Source organism: Sturnira hondurensis, unplaced genomic scaffold (assembly GCF_014824575.4).
Source record: "Sturnira hondurensis isolate 20B ecotype Veracruz unplaced genomic scaffold, ASM1482457v3 Scaffold0008640, whole genome shotgun sequence".
Taxonomy (NCBI): domain Eukaryota; kingdom Metazoa; phylum Chordata; class Mammalia; order Chiroptera; family Phyllostomidae; genus Sturnira; species Sturnira hondurensis.
The window spans coordinates 24364102-24387236 of record NW_028081271.1 but is presented as its reverse complement, the minus strand read 5'-3'; the positions used below and the strand labels follow the sequence as shown (position 1 = coordinate 24387236).

At 45.3% G+C, this 23135-nt stretch overlaps 1 protein-coding gene across 5 annotated transcripts in view; it reads left to right on the top strand.

Annotated features, from left to right (window-relative positions):
* NINL (ninein like) overlaps positions 1-23135 on the top strand; it is a 179916-nt gene that overhangs the window by 118781 nt on the left and 38000 nt on the right. For 4 of the 5 annotated variants that reach the window (XM_037055527.1, XM_037055524.1, XM_037055523.1 and 1 more), the window contains 6 exons: positions 1572-1746; positions 2897-3007; positions 3629-3709; positions 12484-12613; positions 15417-15526; positions 16517-16860. In XM_037055527.1, coding sequence (XP_036911422.1) covers positions 1572-1746; positions 2897-3007; positions 3629-3709; positions 12484-12613; positions 15417-15526; positions 16517-16860 — 951 coding nt within the window. The remainder of the gene's footprint in view (positions 1-1571; positions 1747-2896; positions 3008-3628; positions 3710-12483; positions 12614-15416; positions 15527-16516; positions 16861-23135) is intronic. The other variant, XM_037055525.1, reaches the window with a different exon arrangement.

Below are 23135 nucleotides of genomic sequence, written 5' to 3'. Positions count from 1 at the left end.
TGGAATCCTCACCTACCTCTGTGTGGTGTTGAAGAGTATGTGAGAGATGGCATCAAGGGGCATGAGTGTGTAGGAATATGTGTAGGTATAAGTGTATGAGTGCAAATGCATGGGTATGAGTGCAGTTGTGGGTGTGAGCATACAAACATGCAAACTCACTTCCACCAGGTCCTGTGCTCTTAACAGGGTGATGGGAATTTTTAGGAAAGATAAAAATTAAGTATCCTTTCACCAAACTTTTAAAACTGTTTCCAATCAAACCTGAGAAACTAAATAAACATGGTCTCGCTGTAAGGTGGTGTTGCAAGGCTGAAAAGCCCCAATGTGGGAGATGGGCCATGGGTACCTTGACTTCTACCTAGACGCACTGACCATGGCCCTGCTGAGCCCTCTCAGTATGAAACATGTAGAGCATTCATCACACAGGAGCATTTAGTTAAGAAATAACTAGATTTTGTTTCTGCTCTTGTCAACAATTGACTGTCTCTGTTCAGCTCATTCCCTTGCCATGTTCATCCATAAGCTTACCTGTTTACCATTTCTTGCTGAGCAAACTTCTTTGGGTAAAACTAGAAAATTCAAACTGTTGACTCTTATAGCTACAGTTGTTTAACTTTGCTCATCTGAGATAGTCTCCTTAGTTTCCCTAAGGAGGGAAACTCTACAAAATAGGATGTTAGGTCACTGTGGATTTCCACAGAGTGAAATTATTACTAAAAAAACCAGGAGCTAAGCCCTGACCACTATGGCTTAGTTGGTTGCACCTCATCCCACAAAGAGAAAGGTCGTTGGTTCAATTCCCCATCAAAGTACATGCCTAGGTTGTGGGTTCTGTCAGTGTTTCTCACATCAGTGTTTCTCTCCCTCCCTTTTCGTCCCTCCCGTCGCTTCTTAAAAAAAAAAAGAAAAGAAAAGTCAGGAGCTGAAAGAATCATGAAAGAAGCCAACAGTACAATTGCCAGCACATTTTCCCCTCTTTCTTGATACCTCCTCCAGTCTCTGAATTGCCCTTTTAACAATAGGGCAATTGCTGTCATCAGCCTCCTCACAAATTTGGAAACCTTGGGATCTCACCTGAGTATGTATAGGACCGATTCTAACCATCCTGCTTGATGCCACTGAGACCTTAGGCTGCTGCCTCTTTGAGAACCAGGGGAGACAAAAGTCCACCAGGGCCTCTTTTAACTGCAGCAGCCTGGTTTTCACATGACCTTATTTATGCAGCACTGCTAGCTCCTCAGCCCTCAGTGTTTTTCAAGAAGAAAACCTCTTTTTTTGAGCAATTGTGTTTGTCCCTGAGAAGGGGCATTCACCTTCCTGTCCCAGAGTTAGGATGTAAAGGAGGGCCCCTGGCCTCAGAACACATGCAGTTTTGCTGAGGAACAGTGACCCCATCTGTCAAGCAAGAACTATTGAATCTAAGACAGTGTGGCCAAGTGCTCCACACAGGGGTATTCCAGGGAAGGAAGAGGTCTTATTGGCTGGAAAGGTATCCCTGGAAAGGCAGAGCCAGATGGGCCTAAGCAGCACCCTTGGAAACCCATTGTGACACGCTATTTTGTGCCTTATAGACACATGGAGCAGGAGTACAGAGAACGACTGAGTCTCCTGCAGTCTGAGGTGGAGATGGAGCGTGAGATATTTTGGGAACAGGCCTGCAGGCAGAGGGCCATGCTGGAGAAGGACCTGGAGCACCTGCAGGCTGAGGAGGCCAGCCTCCAAGAGAAGCTAACCCTGGCCCTTAAGGTAGGTGAGGAGTCAAGAATAAAGGGAGAGGGGAGAGGTGTCTCCCCAGGGCACCCCACCCAGAAAAGAAAATACAGAAATGAGGTTACCTGCAGGTTCCTCTTCTCACACCCCACATTTTCCTAGTCAAGGATTCAACTCTTCCTATTAGCCTTAAGAAGTTTGCATTTCTGTAATAGGGAAATCCCTAGGATTTCAAACGAAGGAATATTTGCTGTAGTTGTAGAGATAACACACTTCTCAACCAGAGCAGAAGGGGTCCTGCCTCTTTAGGATGGGCATTGCTATCCAGTTCTGGGGACAGCAGGACAGTGGGAGACCCACAGGTCTCTTGCTCTGTGCTCTAAGTCTGTAGACCAAGGTTAGGGAGGGTCAGCAGCCAATTTTGCTATACCCCTGGAGACAAGAGCATCTGTGGCATGGACAAACCTAAAGTTCACCTGCTGCCTCTGGGGTGTAGCCTGGGGCAGGTGTGGTTTCTGGGCTTTGATGAGTATCCCTCAAATCCACACCCATCCTGCATTTAAGTACAGTGAGTTGTCCCTGGGGCCCTCCTGTGCTCCTGCCTTCCCCTTCCTCTCCTAACTCAGAGCATGTGGATTATTTCCTCACCTGCCTACCTCTCTCAGTCTGTCTCCTGGAGGAAAAGCCAGGTACCCCAGGAGCGTCTAACAGCAGCATACAGAGGGCCTGCCTGCCCTGCCTGCCTGGCTCTTCACAACAGTGTGTCTTCACCTCTCTTCTTTTCCCTATGGGAAACCTCATTGGTTTCCCTATGTATATCTGAACTGTAGTGGTGCAGTGCCAAATCTCTCATTTAGAAAATGGCTCAGAAGGGCTTGCCACTAGCCTTTTCTTGCAATACTCATGACCTTCTGAGCACTTGGATTGAGAGAAGCAGAGGCAATGGGAAAAGCAATGAACATTGGTGAGGGCTCTGTGGGGTCTGTCCCTGGGGTGCTCTGGATTGGCACCTGGGAAAGCCTTCTCTGCATGGTGTCAAGGCAGTGAGTACCAGATTCCATGAGGTTTCTTCCCTGATTATGAGTGCTATTGGGAATAAGTCTTTCACTTAAAGAGGAGACAGACCTGCCAACAGCTCAGTCTTCCACTCTCAAATCCTGGTAAACCTCTGACCTCTGTCTTATAGGAAAACAGTCGATTACAGAAGGAGATTATTGAAGTTGTGGAAAAACTTTCAGAATCAGAGAAGCTTGTACTGAAACTGCAGAATGATCTGGAGTTTGTGTTGAAAGACAAGGCAAGTCCTTTTGCTAAGTTTTAGTCTTTAGAGAAGAGCCTGTAGTGCTGGGTAAAAAGTATCAGGGTCTTGAAAAAGATACCTAGGTGGCTGAATTTAGTTTTTTTTCTGTTAAATTTATAGAATGGAGAGAAAATTAGCAAAGTGACTTTTCTCCTGTTTTCCTGCCCTTCAGGCCAATGCAGGGGTGTCAGTATGCTCTGGTGACAACTTGCACATTGACCTTTTAATGACAAGACCAGGGCCAGCTGGCACCATCAACCCCAGCAACAGGTTGTCAGTTATGAGAGGCATGGAGGAGAGGTTAGAGGTTGGTGCCCACCATTAAGTCCCCACCCCCACCTGGAGGCCCTGCCCATCACCTGGGGAGGAGATGGAGAGAGAAGTTGCTGTATGCTGGGAAAGCATCCCGGCAGGGAGTGGCCCAGGGGGCCAAGGCAGGCGCATACTACTGCCCTGAGACCTTTTAAACAAAGGGAGAGCGGGGAGGAGGAGGAAAGGACCGGAGGGCTGTACTTGTATATGCTGAACCTTGTGTAAAGAGTATGAAGGAGTGACAGCATGCATTCTATTTGGCCTGATGCCCTGTCTGTAATTTTCCTTTGCTGGTGTGACCTCCAGCTGGAGCCACAGAGCACAAAACTCTTGGTCCAGGAGGAGCAGTTCAAGAAGGTCCTAAAGGAGTACGAGCTCAAGTGCAGGGTATGTGCCCAACCCAGCCCCTTTACTTTCCTGAGCCTTAAGGTTTTCTTTGTCTTGTATTAGGCCAGGCCCTCACTTTTGTCTTTGCTACACAGGGTCCTCACACACTCCTATACTATACCCCCAGCCCCCGCCAGCTCATCCTACAGGAGGGGTGGTTATTTCTAAGAGCCTGGCCCTCCCTTTAGAGACCTCCTCTTTCAGAAGGCTGTGATACCATCTCCAGGCCGCTCCTGAGAAGAATGGGATGCTGGAAACCATGAGACAGGCTGGCTCTGCAAGTCATCAGGGTCTTTCTGGCTCAGAATGGGGTGGTGGTATTCAGGCTTCATCCCTCCCAATCTTGCCCAGGAAATGGCCTGGCATTCTTGGTGGGCTGCTCCCGGCCTCTACTTGAAGGGTGATCCAAGGTGGGGTGGCATTGCTACCAGACAGGGACTGGGATCAAATCTACCTCAGGCCAGCCTGTAGTGTGTGGGTTCTTGCTTTTGTACAGAAAAGATTTCACAACTCGAGTCTAGGTGGTTTTGAGAGTACATTTATTAAAGCAGGGGCAGTGAACTAAAGGAAGGACATAGAATAGAAGAAACAGTAGAGAGGTTAGGTGGTACTCTGGTTTGGCTCCCTCAAAACATAGGAAAGAAATGAGCCAACATGGTGCTGCTTTTAGCTTACTTGGAAAGTCAAGTAAAGGGGGAAAAGGGGGGCCTCAGAGACAGGATCAGGGAGTAAGCCCAGGATGAGCTACTACTACTCATTGCTCCTCTGGTTGCCAGACTCATGGGAACCCTTAGAGTTCAGTAGGAAGCACAAAGTTTATGCCCAGGAAGGGGTATTGGGCATGCTCTAGAGCAGGGGTGCCAAACTCACTTTCACTGGGGGGATATATCAGCTTCATGGTTGCCTTCAAAAGGCTGAATGTAATTTCAACTCCTTAACAGTTAAGGAGTTAACAGTTAGGGAGTAGTTATATTTATACAGTCCTAAAATTATTTCGGCCCTATGAAGGCAACCACAAGGCTGATATGGCCTCCGATGAAAATGAGTTTGACACTCCATACCCAGTCTTTTCCTTGAGGCTTTTTATCTCTTTTGTACATGAGAATCTTAGGGGACGGTTTTAGCAGAATATTCATTAGCTTTCTAGGTGTGTTTTTAATATTCTAGAGCATCAAAATGAGTGTATAGGGGAGCTTGGGATTATTCTTTGGTCTGCTTTTTTTAAGGTTTTATTTATTTTTAAAGAGGGGAAGGGAAGGAGAAAGACAGGGAGAGAAACATCAATGTGTGGTTGCCTCTCGTATGCCCATCACCAGGGGCCTGGCCAGCAACCCAGGTGTGTGCCCTAACTGGTAATTGAACCAATAACCCTCTGGTTCACAGGCTGGCACTCAGTCCACTGAGCCACACCAGCAGGGCTGGTCTGCTTTATTTTATTTTTATCTTGCATTTATCTGGCTTTAATGGGGGGGTTGTTATTTATTTCTCTGCCTTCATCTGTTCTTGGGTTTAGTTGGCACAAGTGTTATTAATTGGGTCTCTGTTCTCTATTTTCCAGACCAGGGGGATTTAAGCTATGTATTCCCTGGTTAGGGACGAGAGGTATGAACCATTTGTTCTCAAGTGTCCTTGGTTAGGGAAGATAAGGTCTTGAGATACACTAGCTGGCTGTAAGTTGTTTAAATTGTTTAATTATTTTCTCTCAGTTTCACTATTCCACTCGCCCAGGAATTGTCCTAGCTTTTTACTATCCTATCTTGTCAGGAGCATCCTTCTCTGAGCACAGCAGGTAGAGCCTCTTATCTGGGCCTGCATTCTGCTGACAGGGTCCTCCAAGCCTTATGTTCTGCAAGGAGGTGGAACAGGACTTGCTTGCTTAGCACTTTTGTTTTGCCCCACATGGACTGGCCAAAGTCATTAGACCAGCATTAATTCTGAAGGCCCCCCTGTATTTTTAGGCGGTATGTAAGGCTTCATTGTGTATTCTGCTGTTGAGTATTTAGATTTTCTGGGCCAAACCTACCATTGTTGATCCATTTAAGTGGGGATATCACAGTATAGAGCAAGCTAGAGGTGGTAAACAATGTCAGTGGTGCTGATCCCATTATACTGGTAAAATGATTGAGGAACTCAGCAGAAAATAACATTATTGATAGGCATTAAGGGTCTGTTATCAAGTCACTTCTTAATGGTTTCCCTCCAAATTAAAGTAAGAACTGACTTTTCTTCCTATTGTATATAGCTTTGGCAACACCAGAGGATAAAGCTGAGCCCAAGCTGTTCTGGAGTATGACATGATCTTCCGTTTCCTGCCCTGTGTTCTCTTCTCCACTCCAAACTCTGAATCCTGGGTGCCCTTATGAAAGTCCTATGTGTGGTCAGCTATGGCACTCTCCTCTTGAACCAGATGGCTGTGGGGCAGGGGGTGGTCAGGGTGGTGGGGCTGTCCTGCAGGTGGGATGTGCCACACAACTTTCTATTGTGTTTTCTCCCTTTTTTAAACTTGTTGCAAACACTTAGAACCTATAACTAGCCATTAATTAATATGTTTCTTTACTGCACTGATTTTCAACCTTTTTCATCTAGTGGCATACATAAACTAGTTACTGAAATTTCGCAGCTCATGGAAAAAATATTTTTTGCCTATCTGACAAAAAATAGGTGTAATTCTAATTGATTCATACCAGATGATTATTGTTCTGTCAGTTCTTGTCATTTTTTTATTTGACAGTCTAAGGGAAAAGGAGTCAGTGCCCTTGACTAAATAGTCAGATATTTCATGTTTTAAAAATTCTTACAGCACATCAGTCAAAATCATTGCTATTGATTTTTCAAAGAAGTATAAACCCATTCTTTCTTTAATGTGACTCTATTACTTAAATAACTGCTACTCATTTCACTTTTGGTTCTTGAAATTTTACTTTTTGAAACATTAGCAGAAATATTTTACATTTTTGTACTAACCTATTTAGAAAATTTCCCTCTAGTTTTTGGATATTTTTGGTTTTTTTTTAAACTTAATTTAGAGCATTAAAAAACCTTTTTATTTCACCCTAATATCTAGTACATAGTTACAGAAGTAAAAGTAGTGCAGGGAACACTTAGGTACTCTTTACCCAGATTCACCTGTTATTTACATTTTACCGTTTGTTCTCTTAGTGCATATTTGCTCACTGTGTGTATGTATGTGCATCTGAATGTGACTGTATCTACACAGTTACTTTCTGAATGTCTGAAGGTAAGTGACATGCATCATGGTCCTCCACCTCTAAAGAGATCAACGTGCATTTCCTAAAAACTGGCTTATACAACCTCACAGTAGTTGCAGATGCACCAGAGTTGATTGTTAACTGTTCAGGAATTTTACTAGCTTCATGTTAAACCTTTGATAGCTTGATATTGGCTATGGTGGGAGTTTCTTATACCACAGAGATGTACAAAAGCTACATATCTAGGCTTTTTATCCTGGAGAGTCAGCTTCCCAACACTCTGACTAATGAGAATATTCCTAGTTACTGTAGCACACTTACTAACTTCATGATTTCCATTGATATATTATATTTCAGTTTTGTTAGTTAACCTAACAATGTCCTTTGGAGCATTCCCCCTCTAATACAGGGTCTACTTTGAAGCAGGTATTTCTTTTAGTTGTCATGTCTGTTTAACATCTTCTAGTCCAAATGTTCTTAGCCCATTCAGGCTGCTACAACAAAAATACCATAGAATGGGGGGCTTATAAATAAAAATTTAGCTCACACAGTTCTGAGGCCTGGGAAGTCCAAGATCAAGTTCCCAATACATTTAGTGTCTAATGAGAGCTCTCTTTCTGGTTGCAGGTGGTTAGCAGCCTTCTCAACATCCTCACATGGTGGAAGAGATGAAGGAACTCTCTGGGATCTCTTCTGTAAGAGCACTAATGCCCTTCATGAGGACTCCATCTTCATGACTTAATCACCTTCCAGAAGTCCCATCTCCAAATACCATCATATAGAACATTAGGATTTAACATATGAATTTGGGGGAACACATTCATTCCATTGGACATTCCCCAGACTTTCTTTTGTCTTTCACATGGATATTTTATTTTATTTTCATTGTATTTTTCCTTTACCTTTATACCCTCTTCTACCTCCACCCACCCCTCTCCCCACCCCATAATTATTACGCCATTGTCCATGTCCATGAATCCTTTCTCTTTTTTGCTCCATTTACTCACTTTCCAACCTCCCAGAGCTGTCAACCTGCTCTCTATCTATGAGTCTGTCTTTATTTTGCTTATTAGTTGTTTGTTCCACATATGCATGAAATCATATACTATTTGTCTTTCTCTGACTGGCTCATTTCACTTAGTATAATGTTCCCTAGGTCCATCCATGTTATCACAAAGAGTTAAATTATCTTTTTTATGGCTAAGTAGTATTTCATCATATAAATGTACCATAGCTGTTTTATCTACTCACCTACTGATGGACATGTGGGCTGCTTTCAAATCTTGGCTATTTTAAATATTGCTGCAGTGAACATAGGGGTGCTTATATTCTTTTGATTTAGTGTTTCAGATATTTTCAGATAAATTAACAGAAAAGGGGTTGCTGGGTCATAAGACAGTTCTATTTTTAATTTTTATTTATTTATTTATTATTAGAGAGAAGGAGAGAAATATCAGTGTATGGTTGCCTCTCGTGAGTCCCCTGCTGGGAACTGGCCTGGAACCCAGGCATGTGCCCTGACTGGGAATCAAACGCGATCATGTGGTTCACAGGCCCGTGCTCAATCCACTGAGCCATGTCAGCCAGGGCTCATTTTTAATTTTTTGAGATAACTCCATACTGCTTTTCACAGTGGCTGCACCAACCTGCATTCCCACTAACAATGCAAAAGGGTTCCCCTTTCTCCACATCCTGCCAGCTCTTGTTGTTTGTTGATTTATTGATGATAGCCATTCTGACAGGTGTGAGGTGATATTTCATGGTGGTTTTAATTTGCATTTCTCTGATGATTAGTGACATTGAGCATCCTTTCATATGTCTATTGACCATCTATATGTCCTCTTTGGAGAAGTGACTATTCAAGTTGTTTGCCCATTTTTTAATTGGATTGTTTGGGTTTTTTGTGTGTTAAGTTTTATAAGTTCTTTTTAAAATTTTGGATATTAACCTCTTACAGATCTATTGGCAAATATGTTCTCCCATTCAGTGAGTTGTCTTTTTATTTTATTGATTGTTTCCTTTGCTGTGCAAAATTTTTTTAGTTTGATGTCGTGTTTATTTATTTTGTTTATTTCCTGTTTGTTTGTATTTTCTTTTAAAAACATATTTTATTGATTATGCCATTACAATTGTCCCATTCCCCCCTTCACTCCCTTCCACCCTGCACACCCCTCCCCCACCATTCCCCCCCTTTCGTTCATGTCCATGTGTCACAAGTTCTTTAGATTCTTATTTCCCATAGTATTTTTGCACTGCCCCCTGTCTATTTTCTACCTACCATCTATGCTACTTATTCTCTGTACCATCTCCCCCCTTCTCCTCCTCCCACTCCCCTTTTGCTAACCTTCCATGTGATCTCCATTTCTATGTTTCCGCTCCCGATCTAGCTGTCCTCTTGGTTTGTTTTTGTTTTAGGTGTGGTTGTTAATAACTGAGTTTGCTGTCCTTTCACTGTTTAGAATTTTTATCTTCTTTTACTTAGATAAGTCCCTTTAACATTTCATATAATAAGGGCTTGGTGATGATGAACTCCTTGAATTTGACCGTATCTGAGAAGCACTTTATCTGCCCTTTCATTCTAAATGAAAGCTTTGCAGGATAGAGCAATCTTGGTTGTAGGTCTTTGGATTTCATGACTTGGAATACTTCTTTCCAGCCCCTTCTTGCCTATAGGGTCTCTTTTGAGAAATCAGCTGACAGTCTGATGGGCACTCCTTTGTAGGGAGCTGTCCCCTTATTTCTTGCTGCTTCTAGAATTCTCACCTTCAATTTAATCTTGCCTAATGTAATTATGATGTGTTTTAGTGTGTTCTTCCTTGGGTCCAACTTTGGGACTCTCTGAGCTTCCTGGATCTCCTGGAATTCTATTTACTTTGCCAGACTGGGGAACTTCTCCTTTATTATTTGGTCAAATAAGTTTTCCACTTATGGCTGTTCCTCTTCCCCTTCTGGTACCCCTATAATTTGGATGTTGGAACGTTTAAAGATGTCCTAGAGGTTCGTAAGCCTCTCCTCATTTTTTTGAATTCTTGTTTCTTCCTTCTTTTCTGTTTGGTTGTTTCTTTCTTCCTTCTGGTCCACTCCCTTGATTTGATTCCCAGTTTCCTTTCCATCACTATTGGTTTCCTGTGCATTTCCCTTCATTTCAATCAGTTTAGCCTTCATATGTTCCTCTAATTTGTGGCTAAAATCAACCAATTTTGTGAGCATCCTGATCACCAGTGTTTTGAACTGTGCATCTGAAAGGCTGGCTATTTCTTGGTCACTTAGAATTATAGGCTCTGGAGCTTTGAGCTGTTTTTGAGTCATAATGTATGGTCTGTTTGAACCTGTTATGTTTGAGGGGCATAGCCTTAGGTGTTCACCAGGACCGGGCAACCCAGTTGCTGGGTTGTGACACTGTATGTGGGGGTGGGGTCAGAGAGGGAAAAAAATGGCGCTTTGCTCTGCTCCCCTCTCTCTCAGATTTCTGTCCCCTCTGCGGATTCCCATAAGCAAATTGGGCCCCTCTGGTGCTGGCTCATGGGTGTGTGGGCCTGTGTACTCTCCAGGACCCTGTGGGTCTCTCCAACGAACTCTCTGTGGGCCTGGGAGCCTCTTCAGGCCCCTCAACCCCGAGAAAGTCTTTCCAGATGGTGCTTTCAGGCTCAAATTCCCATCGCTGGGGCCCTAGCCTGCAGGGTCTGTCTCACTGTTCGCTCCTTCGCTTGGTTTATCTGCACGCGAATGTGTGACCACAGTCAGCTAGCTACCCTGTGCCCTCCCTGGGTCTGCCCGTCGCTACCCCACGCCTGGGATCCACCAACCGTCTCCGCTTTGCTCCTGGGTCGGTGGGACTGAATGATCTTTCCAGCCCGACCCAGCTCCACCACTGACTCTGCCCCTCTTACCAGTCTGGCTGAGTGGATCATTGTTGTCACACTTTTGTACAGTTCTGTTTTCACTGTTTTGGCTGCGTCTTTGTTTCTCAAACTTAACTGTCTTTAAATTTAGTTTAAATATAAAGAGAGGACGGGGCACAGTGTTTCCACCTATGCCTCCATCTTGGCTGGAAATGGCTGTTTATTTTTTCTTTTGTTCCCCTTGCCTGAGGATGTATGTCAGAAAAAATATTGCTATGAGCAATATCTCAGATCTTATTGCCTATGTTTGCTTCTAGGATTTTTATCATTTTGAGTCTAACATTTAAGCCTTTAATCCACTTTTAATTTATTCTTGTGTGTGGTATGAGAAGGTGGCCTAGTTGTGTTTTTTCTGCACATATCTCTCTAATTTTCCCAACACCATTCATTGAATGAACTATCACATGGACTTGCTTTTTGAGGAATACAGCCCCCCATTCATTTTAATATAAATTTTCTCATTTTGTGTCTTTCTGATATTTCCTTTGGTTAAATTGAGATGGTACATTCTCAGCTGGACAGCAAAGGTGACGTTTATTTTGGTCACCTCATCAAGGCATTATCTGATTTTCCCAGTGTATAATTACTGGTAATAAGCAGTCACTGGGGAGACACTTTAAGACCATGTAAATATTCTGGTATTCATCTAAATTGTCCTTGGATTTAGTATCCATTGGTAATTCTTGTTCACTCCAGTTTTTACCATCATGGTTACAAAATGATGATTTTCTGACTCTAGCATCCACTCTCCACATCTAGAGAGTTAGTATGCCAAGGGCTAACTGACCAGGATATTCATTAGCAAGAAAAGCATGCCTTCCATTGTTGATGAATTCCCTTTCTATTTCACTATCATTTTAGTTTTTTGTTTTTTCTTTCAATTGTCAACCTCACTTCTCTTGACAAGGCTACCTTTGGTAAAAGACAGTATAAAATGTTAACTAGATCCTCGTTAGAGATTATTTGCAGTTTAATATTTTCACTGTTGTCTTCGGTGGACATCGTAAAGAAGTCAGAAACCCCAAATGCAGATTTTCTTTTTCTGCATTTCCACACAGCTACATACTCAGTGTTTGTGTTTCCCCAAATTCATATGTTGAAGCCTATTCCCTCTTTGTGATCGTGTTAGGCCTTGGATGTGGGGCCTTTGGGAGGTCATGAGGGTAAGCCAAGTGAAGGAGATCAGTGCTCTTTAAAAGAGACTCAGGAGAGCTCTCCCATTTCTTTCATCATGTGAGGACATAGAAAAAGATGGCTATCTATGAACTGAGAAGTCCTCACTAGATACTGGAACTACTGGCACCTTAATTATGGACTTTTAGCCTCCAAACCCTTAAGCTAAATTTCTGTTGTTTATATGCCCCTAGTCTGTGGTATTTTTGTTATGGCATCCCAAATGGAGTGAGACACACACCAACCCCTAACAGATGTCTGTGGGTGGGTCTTCAGCCCCCATTATCTGTGGCTTATTTTGGCCCAGCTAAAATGGGGCCAAAATAATTGGCCCAGTTTTAGGGGGCCAATTGGGCCCAATAATTGGCCCCTTATTTATGCCCTAGACACTGGGCTTAGCTACTCCTTGGGTAGCCCAATCTCCATACTAGTGGCTCCTTGGACTGAGTGGCCACAGCAGCTGGAAGAGGTGTCTGGCTCTGCCCCACAGGACCTGCAGGACCGCAACGATGAGCTGCAGGCTGCCATAGAGGGTCTGCAGGCACAGTTGCCCCAGAGTTGGCATGGCCAGCCCCATGCATCACGAAATGGATGGCTCCTTCCTAGACATGGCCAAGCAGGTAGGAGCTCAGCTCAGTTTTGCAAGATGGCAGTGATGTGCTTTTACTGGGGGTGGTGGGGGCTGGTGTCAACAGGCTTTTACCTGCCTGTGCTGCACAGGCTGCCTTCAGGTCCAGGGTGAGCAGTGACGGGTGGGCCAGTTTCATAGCACATTAGGACCTAGACCAGCCTACATGTGGTCAGAAGTGCCTTGGACTGCCACATGTGGGAGAAGGGCTGTAACCCAAGTCCAGAGGTTGACACAATACCCAGAGACTGGAAAAAGGTTGAGAAGGGTAAGGGTTTTCCCATTTGGGTAGAAATGGTGAAGGGGTTAGGATGACCTTACCATGACCATAGGGTAGGTGCATCCAAATGACTCTCCAATGTTGGGAGAAGCACCCAGAGGATCCATATGAGTGTTCAGCACAGGCTGAACACACAGCGATGATCATCTGTAGAAGGGAATGGAGGGGAGGTTGGTGAGCAGGGGGCTCATCTCAGGTCTGTGTCAGCTCTTACAAAGGGAAGTCACTAAATTGTGTAAGTAGGTCAGGGACTCCCTGGAATTCACAGAGGCCTCACATGTACTGGGTAGACTAGACTTGATGTTTCTACCTGAGTTATGTGGATAGCATCACCTTCAAGCTCTGAGGTGGTTTTGTGGTACCAGGGAGTGCCCCCATCTGCTTGAGGCAAAGGTGCATGCTGAAGGTATAGCTTGAGAAGGATCACAGCTTCATGCTTCTTAACTCAGCCCATAAATTTGGAAAGAGCTCTAGGCTCTGAGAGGCCTTGAGGCCCTGTGTTTAAATATTCATGGCCTCTTTTACAGACCATTATGGGGTGGGGTTGGGGGGGCCGGTTTCAGATGCCAGAGAAATTAGAGGACAGTGATTTGGCTGGTTGCTACTCTTCCCTGGCAATTGTATAGGGCAGGCACCATGCAGATTCATGTAATACACCTGGCTTTATCCCTGCTGCTGCCACTGACAGGGGCCATGGAGACCATGGTGACTGCTGCTTCCATCGATCACACATCAATCATGCAGCCCCTCAGAAAACTTCTTGGTCCTATCTGTAGCCCTAAGAACACTCAGAGTTTCCCATATTGCTTGGGAAAAGCTAACCTAATAAAACAGAAAAAAGTATGTGCTCAAAAGAGCCCATGTGGGAACCTCCATAGGAACTGCATGGGTTTTCTGTGCATGGGGGCCAGCTTTCTTGGCTCTTTACAAAACCCCCTCACGTGCAGCTTCTTTAGTGGAATCTGATGGCTCCTGAGACTCACAACCCTGAATACCCTCAGCTGGGAGGTTTTAGGGTGTAGCCAGCATGCAAGATGGTACCAGATTCCCAGATGAGTTATGATGTGTGACCAGGTGGGCAGCCTGGCCACAGGGAAGGAAGCACTTGCTACCTCTGTTGTCCCTGAAGGAGCCTGAGCTACACACAGTGTATGACTCTTGTCAGGAGCCACTGACCTGTATCCCAGGGCATGGCAGAGCTGGGGTCTTATACTCGGGGTTGTCCTTGTCCAGAAGGTCTCAGACTGTGGTACCAGAAGCAGCCCCACACTTGTGTGTCACTGATAAAACTAAAGCAGTCTCTCAGCTAGTGCTTTTTTCTTCCCTTTCACAATTACCATGGTCACAATTACCATGACCAAGTCTGTCTTCTCAGATGAACATGTCCCCTCCATCTGGCTGTAGAGGTCCAGTGGCCCCCTCAGAGGAGGAGGGGGTCTTCTGCTGCTGTATGGGAAAGTCACAACAGCACAGTTAGGGTGAACGGGGCTATATGGATTATGGTAGCAGTGTCATTGGTGTATCCATCCGGAGCCTCGCCTGACAGATGCCCATTGGCCTGTGCTCATTGGCCAGACCCAGATGGCAGCTTCAGTTTGTTAGGGCATCAGGATATCTTCTTTTCTGAGGTGCTTGTCCTGAGTCCTCTCAGACCTAATGTTTCTGAATCTGTCACTTTTTTTTTCATGGAAAATAATTTGGGAAGTGAAAAATGGTAAGATTTGGGGAATGTGTCTTTTCCTCTCAACTTTTCTGACCCCTGGACCAGCACAGATGAAACCCTGGCAATGGCCAACATCCATATTTGAGTCAATACTTTGGTATACTCCCCCACCATGCACAATGTTGGGAACACCCAATTACTAGCTGGTAGAAATTATGGGCCCACAGGTGCCTCATCAAAATGAGCTGCCCAGATGTCTGATGTTGTCAGTAAAGGAGTCTTCTGGAACAAAATGACTTCTATGGTCTCTCAGAACCTTCACTTCATATTTGACTTATTTGTTGAAATCCCACATTATTCGTATAATGTACATACCTCATCATAAAACACTGGCTGTCATAGAGGTTTGTCTGTGCTACAAATCACACCTTTTTGAGTTTTTGAGTCTTTCTCTGTACCTGGGTCAGAGAACACAATTTAGTGTGCAGCGACTGTACCATGTATGACATCTTTCAGGGAATTAAAAGGCCTGACAAATTAAAAGGCCTTACAGAGAGTCTCCTAGTTTACATCTTGGAGTAATCTGTGTTCTGTCAAAGACTCAAAATGTTGGTTTCTAAAGAGCTTCAACTTTGAGAATGGGACATAACAGACTAAGGAAACCTGCAAGAGCTGTGCCCCTCATTGCCAGCACCGAATTCCTCACACAGAAGGTGCCTATGAAAGATTGTGCATTGCCCTTTGTGGTGGAGGAAATCTGGGGTGAATACTCAGTGCTGTTCAAATGGGAGTGTATGGAACAAACCCCATGGCACCCTCAGCAAGACATGAAAAGAAATGTCCTTGTTGCAGGCATCATCTCCATCCTGGGTGATTCCACTCCAGTGAGTATAGAAATGGAGATAATGATGGAGCAGGTGAAGGAACATTACCAAGACCTCAAGATCCAGCTGGAGACCAAGGTCAGGGGGGATGGGAGGCCATAGGAGATTTGGGAGCTTGCTTCTGCATGCCCAGAAGCTTGTTCACTGTGCTGACAATTCTGCATGTACACATCTGCCCGTGGATCCCCTGCTTTGTAGTAAGCCTGTTCAGGAGAAAGAGGTGTGTGAGGAAAGGAAAATAAAACTGACATTCAACCTCAAGCCCTCTTTGGAGGAAGGGGGACATAAGGAATAACTAATAGCAGAAGAATGGAGTTATGCATTTCTGGAATGTCACAAGGGTATGCAGAGGCCAGGTCTCCTTTCTTGCTCTGTCATTGGGAAATCACAGCGTCTGCCTTTATTCTAAGCTAAAATGACCCTGTGAGATACCTTGGGTGGGTTATTTCATGGATTCATCGTCACAATTACCATGACCAAGTCTGTCTTCTCTGATGAACATGTCTCCTACTCTGTTATAAGATTGTGGTAGGTTTTGTGAAGGGATAGTATCCATGACTAACTGTTATTAGGGGATAGGCATCTTGGTCTGAGTAGCAACGATGCTGGGTCACCTCTGTTTTATGGCCATGGGTTCCCTGGATGTATTAGCTGATAGCTGCTATAGTAACCCTGCCTGTGATTGGATAATACTCCTCCTCACTAGAGCCTCCAGGGAGGTCACAGCCACTCCACCAGCCTCATTAAGGCTCTCTGTTTTTTCAGTGTTGTCACACCCTCAAGCCCTCCTCATCTTCCTTACTAGACACCTGGCCCAGCTGGCCTCCAGCCTCCCTTCCCCACCTGCTAGAGCTGCCTCATGGGGTTGATAGAAGGTTATGGGGAAAAATAAAATCTATGGTCCTTTGGAAGCCTTAGACATTGTTGGCATGGCTGTCCCTTGCAACTCATGTCTGAGCCATCTGTTCTTTTACTATGCTACCTGGGAGCCTCATACTTCCATGTTGCATTGTTGGTAAATCATTTTGCGGACTTCCCGATCAACATTGCTCACATTTCTCTTCTCAGGTAAATTACTATGAAAAAGAAATTGAAATGATGAAAAAGGACTTTGCAAGGAAGAAAAAGGAAATGGAACAGACTTTCAAGCTTGAAGTCAGTGTGCTGGAGGATCAAAAAGCCAACCTGGAGACCCTCCATGTGAAATCTCAGGAGGTCATTCGAGGCCTGCAAGACCAGCTCCAGAGTACAACCCATGGCCCTGAGCTGGAGAGGAAGTTCAAGCTGGAGAGGGTGGAGATGGAGCAGTGCTACACGCAGGTACTATCTGGCCTAACTCAGCAGCTAGCCCAGGAGAAAGATCAACTGGAGGAGCTACACCAGAGGCATCAGCATGAGCTACAATTGTTCAGGTCCATTGCCATGTCTTTTCAGGATTTCATGTCTAGAGTTTCTTGCCAAAATTAAATAAACCAAAATTTCAAGTTTGATTATGCAAACTGCTCAGAATGATGATACCTATGAACTATAGTTTTTCTCAGGGGAAAATGTGTGAGCGCTGAAAGAACAAGTCATTATATAACAACTTTTACTTTAAATTTGAAATATGAACTAACTATAGCTTAGGCCATGAAACAGTGTACTTTGTAGAATTTCAACTCAGTGCTTTTCACCTTGTTTCAGACTTGTATAGCAAAGATCAATATGTTCATCATTTAATATCTCATTCTAATTTTCTGGGACATGGTGTTATAGCACATGGGGAGATGTCAGATAAAAGCCCTGAAACCGTGGGAAGAACCATTAATTTGGTTTAGTGAGGTTCTTGAAAAGACTAAAATACATGAGTAAAGAAAAGAAAAGGTTTATTTGGAAAATTGGAATGTGGTCTTTTGTGTCTTATGGTATCATAGACTTTGAGGGAGTAACTAGTTATTGCAGGCTTCAGTACTATTCAGCCAGCCCCTCCCTGTCCCATGTGGAATCTTGAATCCTCCTCAGCTCAGGACAAAATGGTCACATTCCACTCATGTTGGAACATGAGTAAGAGCTGAGGGAGAGCTCATAGCTGAGGTGTGTATCACACACCTGTCCTCATGGAGGGGCTCTGTGTGGGCCTGGTTGAGTTCTGACGTTCTTGCCAAGTGGACATGTTCCAAACCATCAACACTGATAGCAGGATATCAAAAGACCTTCCTGTGGAGGTCATGCCCTCCAAATTGGGTGGGGTGGGCTCTCCCCCTTCTTTGTCATGAGGATTAGGGGTGGCCTAAGCACAGGGAGGTGCTGAGTACAGTCTGACTGTACTACATTCCTCCCTCCACTCCAGATGACACCCTCTGGGGCTTGCAGGAACTGTCTGACACTCTCCTGGAAATGATAAGTCATTTTTAAGTCATGTGCTTCCCCTGAGCTTTGTTATTTTCTGTGAAACCCAAGAGCTGTGTGGTAAGGGAACAAAGCTCCGACCAGACCCCGACCAGGCAGCAGAGAAGCAGGGCAGGGTGGCTCCCTGCTTCTCATCCCTAGCATCTTGAGCCTTAGAGACCTTGACCTTTGTTAGGAGAAGCTGGTCCTGCTGCTCATGGTCCCTCTGTAGCCTGGAGGTAGAGCCCCATATAGCTTAGACCAGCACTGGGCAGGAACAGAGAATACACCTGTCCCTGGCTTAGTGCCCTCATGCAGGCCTCAATCCAGCAGTTTACAGGATTTTCAAGGGAAGTTATGACTATGGGTCAGTTTTACCCATCTAACTAAAACTCTAGGCCATTACTGTCCTTAGAATTTTCTGAGATGGGGAACATCCCTGTGTCTATTAAGGCAGCCCAACAGCCACATGTGGCTACTGAGTATGGAAATGTGATCTATGTGATTAAGGGACTGAATTTTAAGGGCTTATTTTTAATCAACTTAGTTTAACAGTCACATGGGTGAATGGCATCTGTGTTGACTCCTATAATGGAGCCCAACCCTAGTGAGGGGCAGTGCTCCTGAGGCCTTGTTAAGGAAGGCCCTAATGTGTGGGTGGAAGCCCAGGAGTCATGGAAGTGAGAAAGGGTAAAGCTAGCCAAGCTGAGAGGAAGTGTGAGGTTGGAATAAGAAAAGTCTTTGTGACCTTCCTAACCTGAGGAATAGATCTGAGACTTAGAGTTATAGCCTTCAGTGCCTGGGACTCATTCTGTTTCTGTAGGAAAGAGGCCAGAGTTGGGCTGAATCAAAAGCTCTCATGGATGGAAGCCCAGCAGGCCACCCACTGTAAGCACTTATCACTACAACATAGGCAGAAGGAAGAAATGCTGCAGAAACATTTGCTGCAAATGAGAGAGATTACAGATTAGTGTGACCTGGAGAAGCAAAGGGAAAAGAGAGGGAGATCCTCACACACTGTAAACAGCACCAACTCAAGCTGTAGGAGTTGATGAGTGAAGAACAAGTGTAGATTTACGAGTATTTTTCCCTTAAGAAGTCAGAGTTCACCTATAGGAAGCAGGTGGAAAGCCTTGTCCAGAATGCAGAGATACTGTGAATCTTCTTGAAGGATGGGTCAGCAGTAGCAGGTGATGAGCAAGAGGGCACAGGTGGTCCCATGATCCTCAGTACAAGCAGGAGGGAGCAGCCTTACTGTGTAGACCCTAGGCAGAGCCTAGCCCCAATCCTTGCCCATCAGAATGCCCTCAAAGAACCTCAGCCTTGGAGAGTGCACTCAATGTGTACTTGACTCCGACCAGGTGGCTTCTCTTCCCACAGATAGGCGATCACAGATTGGTGGTCAGCCCCAAGTGGGGTGGCTGGGGAGTGGTCGCAGAGGACCTAGTGCATTTTGTGGATGGCCAAACCTGCCTGAGCCAGCCTGAAGCCCAGGAGCTGTTTTGGGGAACAGAGGCAGATGCCTTGTCTCCTGAGCCCCAGAAGGTGGGCAGGGAGACTGAGAGGCAGCAGGCTGCTCTTGAGGAGCAAGCTGGCAAGTCAAGCAGGGAGCCAGCCCCTGTGAAGAACTTGGGACAGGCCTTAAGAGGAACATGCTAGGTGCAGTAAGAACACCCTGAAGAGAGGGCTGCAGCACAACAGGGAAAAGGCTGGGAGCAGCACTTTGAGCTTCCGCCACAGGTTTGCTGGCCCCTAGGCAGCCAGGTGGGGACAGCTTGAGGCTCTGGGGGAGGTAGAGGCTGACAGCACTGGAGAGAGAGGAAAATGGCATGAAAACCAAACTTTTGCAGCTGGAAGATGTTGTTTGAGCTCTTAAGGAAAAAGCAGATTCAAGAGAGAACAGGTTTGGTATCTCTTCAGTGTCAGAATGCCAAATATACCCTCTGACCTCTGTCACTAACTCAGAGCACACACATTTCTGGCCAACCAGCTCACAGCTGCTTACAGGACTGGTTATATAACCTGTGTGCTTGTGCATCTGGTCATAAGCCCAACCCTGACCTCAGGCATCCCGCAGGTCACCAGGTGCTCAGTGAATAGGCAGAGGGGGCATAAATTAACCTTTCTGGGTATTTCAGCTGGCTCTGGTGACCCCTGCCCTTGTCCTTAGGAAGTTCTCCGTGGTATCACAAGGACAAAGGTAGACTATACGTGGAGGCCCATTTCAGTCTTTGGTCATCTGAGGCCTCTTCCTGCTGACTTTGAGCAGGATCTACTATTGCAACCCACCAGGTCATGTGCCAGGCACTCTCCTTGAACTGCAAGTCCATGTGCTATTTGAGCAGCAACAGAGGAGCCCATTCATTCAAGTAAAAGGCTCCTCTGCTGCTTTATTGCACGCTGCTTGGCACCACCTGGGAATGTTGGTGGTGGGCATGACATGAGTGCCCCAAATGGCTCTAGTGCATACTGCTGCAGCTGATGCCCTCATGGGCAGTCCCAAAGTGAGGAGGTGGCCTAGAGATGTTGGTCTGTTGGCAAGGTACAGAGAGAGCCCAGTTGTGCAACTAGGCCTTCCTTCTCCCCAGGCTCCTCTGTGAGTCTCAGGCAGGCACATGCTTTCTCAGAAGGCTAGAATTCTAGAAGGGCTTTTCCAGATGTTACAGAGCATGGTTTCAGATTCTCTTCTTCTGGATCTTTGTGAGATAGAGGTTTTCCCCGAGAGATGTTATAGGCGCTTACATGTTATAATATGACTGTGTAACATGGTTGTTGCTTTGCATGCAGTGTCATTTGGTCCTTTTAACCCATACACAGCACACGTGTGAGGTGTCTGCTTCGTGTGAAGATGGAAGTTCCATGAGGTATTATGTTACTTTGGTTCACAGCACACATGGGTCTGTCCTGGAGTGTGACCACAGGCGTGTGGTGAGATCTGCATTCCAGCTCAGGCACCAGGTCCTGCTAGCTGGGGACCATAAACAAGTTACTTTATTGAAAAAAAGAAAAGATTATATAGGATTTATGATAAGGCAAAAGAAATAAAGGTCAATGCACCCACCACCCATCTTAAGAAAGAAAATATTAGCATAGCTGGAAGCACCTAGGCACCCATCTCCAGGTCTCCTTGCTCCTCTAGGAGGGAGCAGCCTTGCTGTATAGGGGCTGTTTCCTGCCATCTAGGCATTGGTTCATGCTCCTGCCTCTTATGTGAGTGTTCCTGAACAATGTGGAACAATGTGATGGGGTGACTTCTAAATTTCCTTATCCATAAAGCAAAAAGGACATACCTCATAAAGCAAAAATGGTACCATACCTCAAAAAGGGCATGTAGCATGAGATGAATATATGAGCATGCTGTTACATTTGCAGCTGTTCCATAGCAAGCCCCCCACAAACAGGCTGGTCATGGCCTCAGTGTGAGCATCTTGGGGGCCTGCTGCATGTGTGAGTCCACAGCCACATACAAGGGACTCAGGCAGAGAAGCAGCCCAGCTCCTAGAATCCCAAGCTGCTGTCCCGTTTAAATACTTCCTTGTGGACAGCCATGTGCCCAAACTCATGCTATTCACATTCTCCATCCTGGCCCCTAGTGGTCTGCCACTCACTGGCCCAAGTCCTGGAAGGCTGCCCTTGTCTTTCTGCTTTTCCTGACATGCTGCACTCCTCAGACTGTTGGCCACACAGTAGTCACAGTTCAAGTGTTAGCAGGGTCTTCATTCATTTGACAGTGTTTACTGGCCACCTTCTATGTGCCAGGACAGTTAGGAATTGCATTGGGGAGCAAAACAGATATTTGGAGCTTCCATTTCTGTGGGGAAACACCATGCTTCCTGCACGTCCTAGTGTTAGGAAGAAATACATTATCACATATTAAGGATGAGGAAACAAAGGTCATGCCCCTCAAACCATGTACATTTTTTAGGGACACAATCAGGTGTGGTGAAATCCTAAGAGAATATGTAGAAATAATGCAAATTCAAGCTGCTGGTTTCCTGGGAGGCCGGGGTTCAGGTCTAGGAAGGCTGGCTGTATGGCACAGGCCTAGACCCACATCAGGCAGAGACCTAGTGTGTGGCCAACAGGGGAAGGGGCTTCTCAGGCTAGAGGGTTCTGAAGAGTTAGGAGACAAACTATTCAGAGGGGAAGGTGAGTACTTACCAACTCTAATGGGAATGGGGAGGGTTTCCTAAGAGCAAGCTGCTGGGGGCCCTGAATAGGACACTGTGGTGATTGAGAGGGTATAGGAGGTATCAACTGCAGCTGTCCAAGCTAGAGGTCATGACAGTGGCTGAAGCCATAATGATAACCGCAGAGGTGCAGGAAGTTGACTGGCAGAAGTCTGGAGGCTGAATTAATGGGTTATAGGTGGATGGGATATGGATAGGGAGGTTGGAAGTGGGTTATGGAGTAATTAGAGGACTCTCAGGAAATGCCACTACAAAGGGAGAAGACAGGAGGGTGGAATTCAGTTAATTTTGAGGAGCCTGTGGTACTGTCCTGTGTATAGGATAAGGTGGGTGAAGAGATGGGTTCCAAAACTGAGGAGCTGATATCTTTGGGGAAGGTTCCTGTATGGAGGAAGGGACACCTGTGTCAGGAGCCATTGAGAGGCTAGTTCACACAAGACCAGCAGCATAAAAAGGAGGAGGCACTCCCTAAGACCATCTGTATCCCTGCCACTAGGCTGGACCCCAAGCCCTGGCTCCTGCTCTGTGGGGGCTGGTCTGTCCCCGGCCAGTGCACCCTTGGTTGCAACTCCCATTTGTGGGTCTTACAACCACTTCTAGATAAACCACCTCTGAAGCTACAGCTGCTGCAGGACCACAGCTGAGTGAAGGTCAGATTTGCAGGATCTTGAAGACCTTGGAGAGGAATTTAGCCTTTATCATAAGAGAAAGCAAAGCCTAGACTCTGGAGAGTGACATGACCAGATTTGGATTGTGAAAGAATTTCTGCCAACAGTTAAGAGAACTGTAGGGATGGTTTGAATACACATATGACATGAGTCATTCCAGATTACCTCTGCTCTCTCTTTTTTGCTCTACATACCCATACACACATCCATATGCACTTTTTTCCTGAATTTGAGATAATTGCAAACATTATTGCAATTATTGCACTTTAGTGCTAAATACTTCAGCATGTTATTTTGTAAGAACAAGCACGTTCTCCTACATACCCACAATATCATGATCAGACATGGGAAATTTAATGTGAATTTGAAGTTTTTCTCCTTTTTATCCTTACCCAGGGACATTTTTCCATCGCTTTTAGGGAGAGAGAGAGAAACATTGAGGTCAGAGAAACATCTACTTGT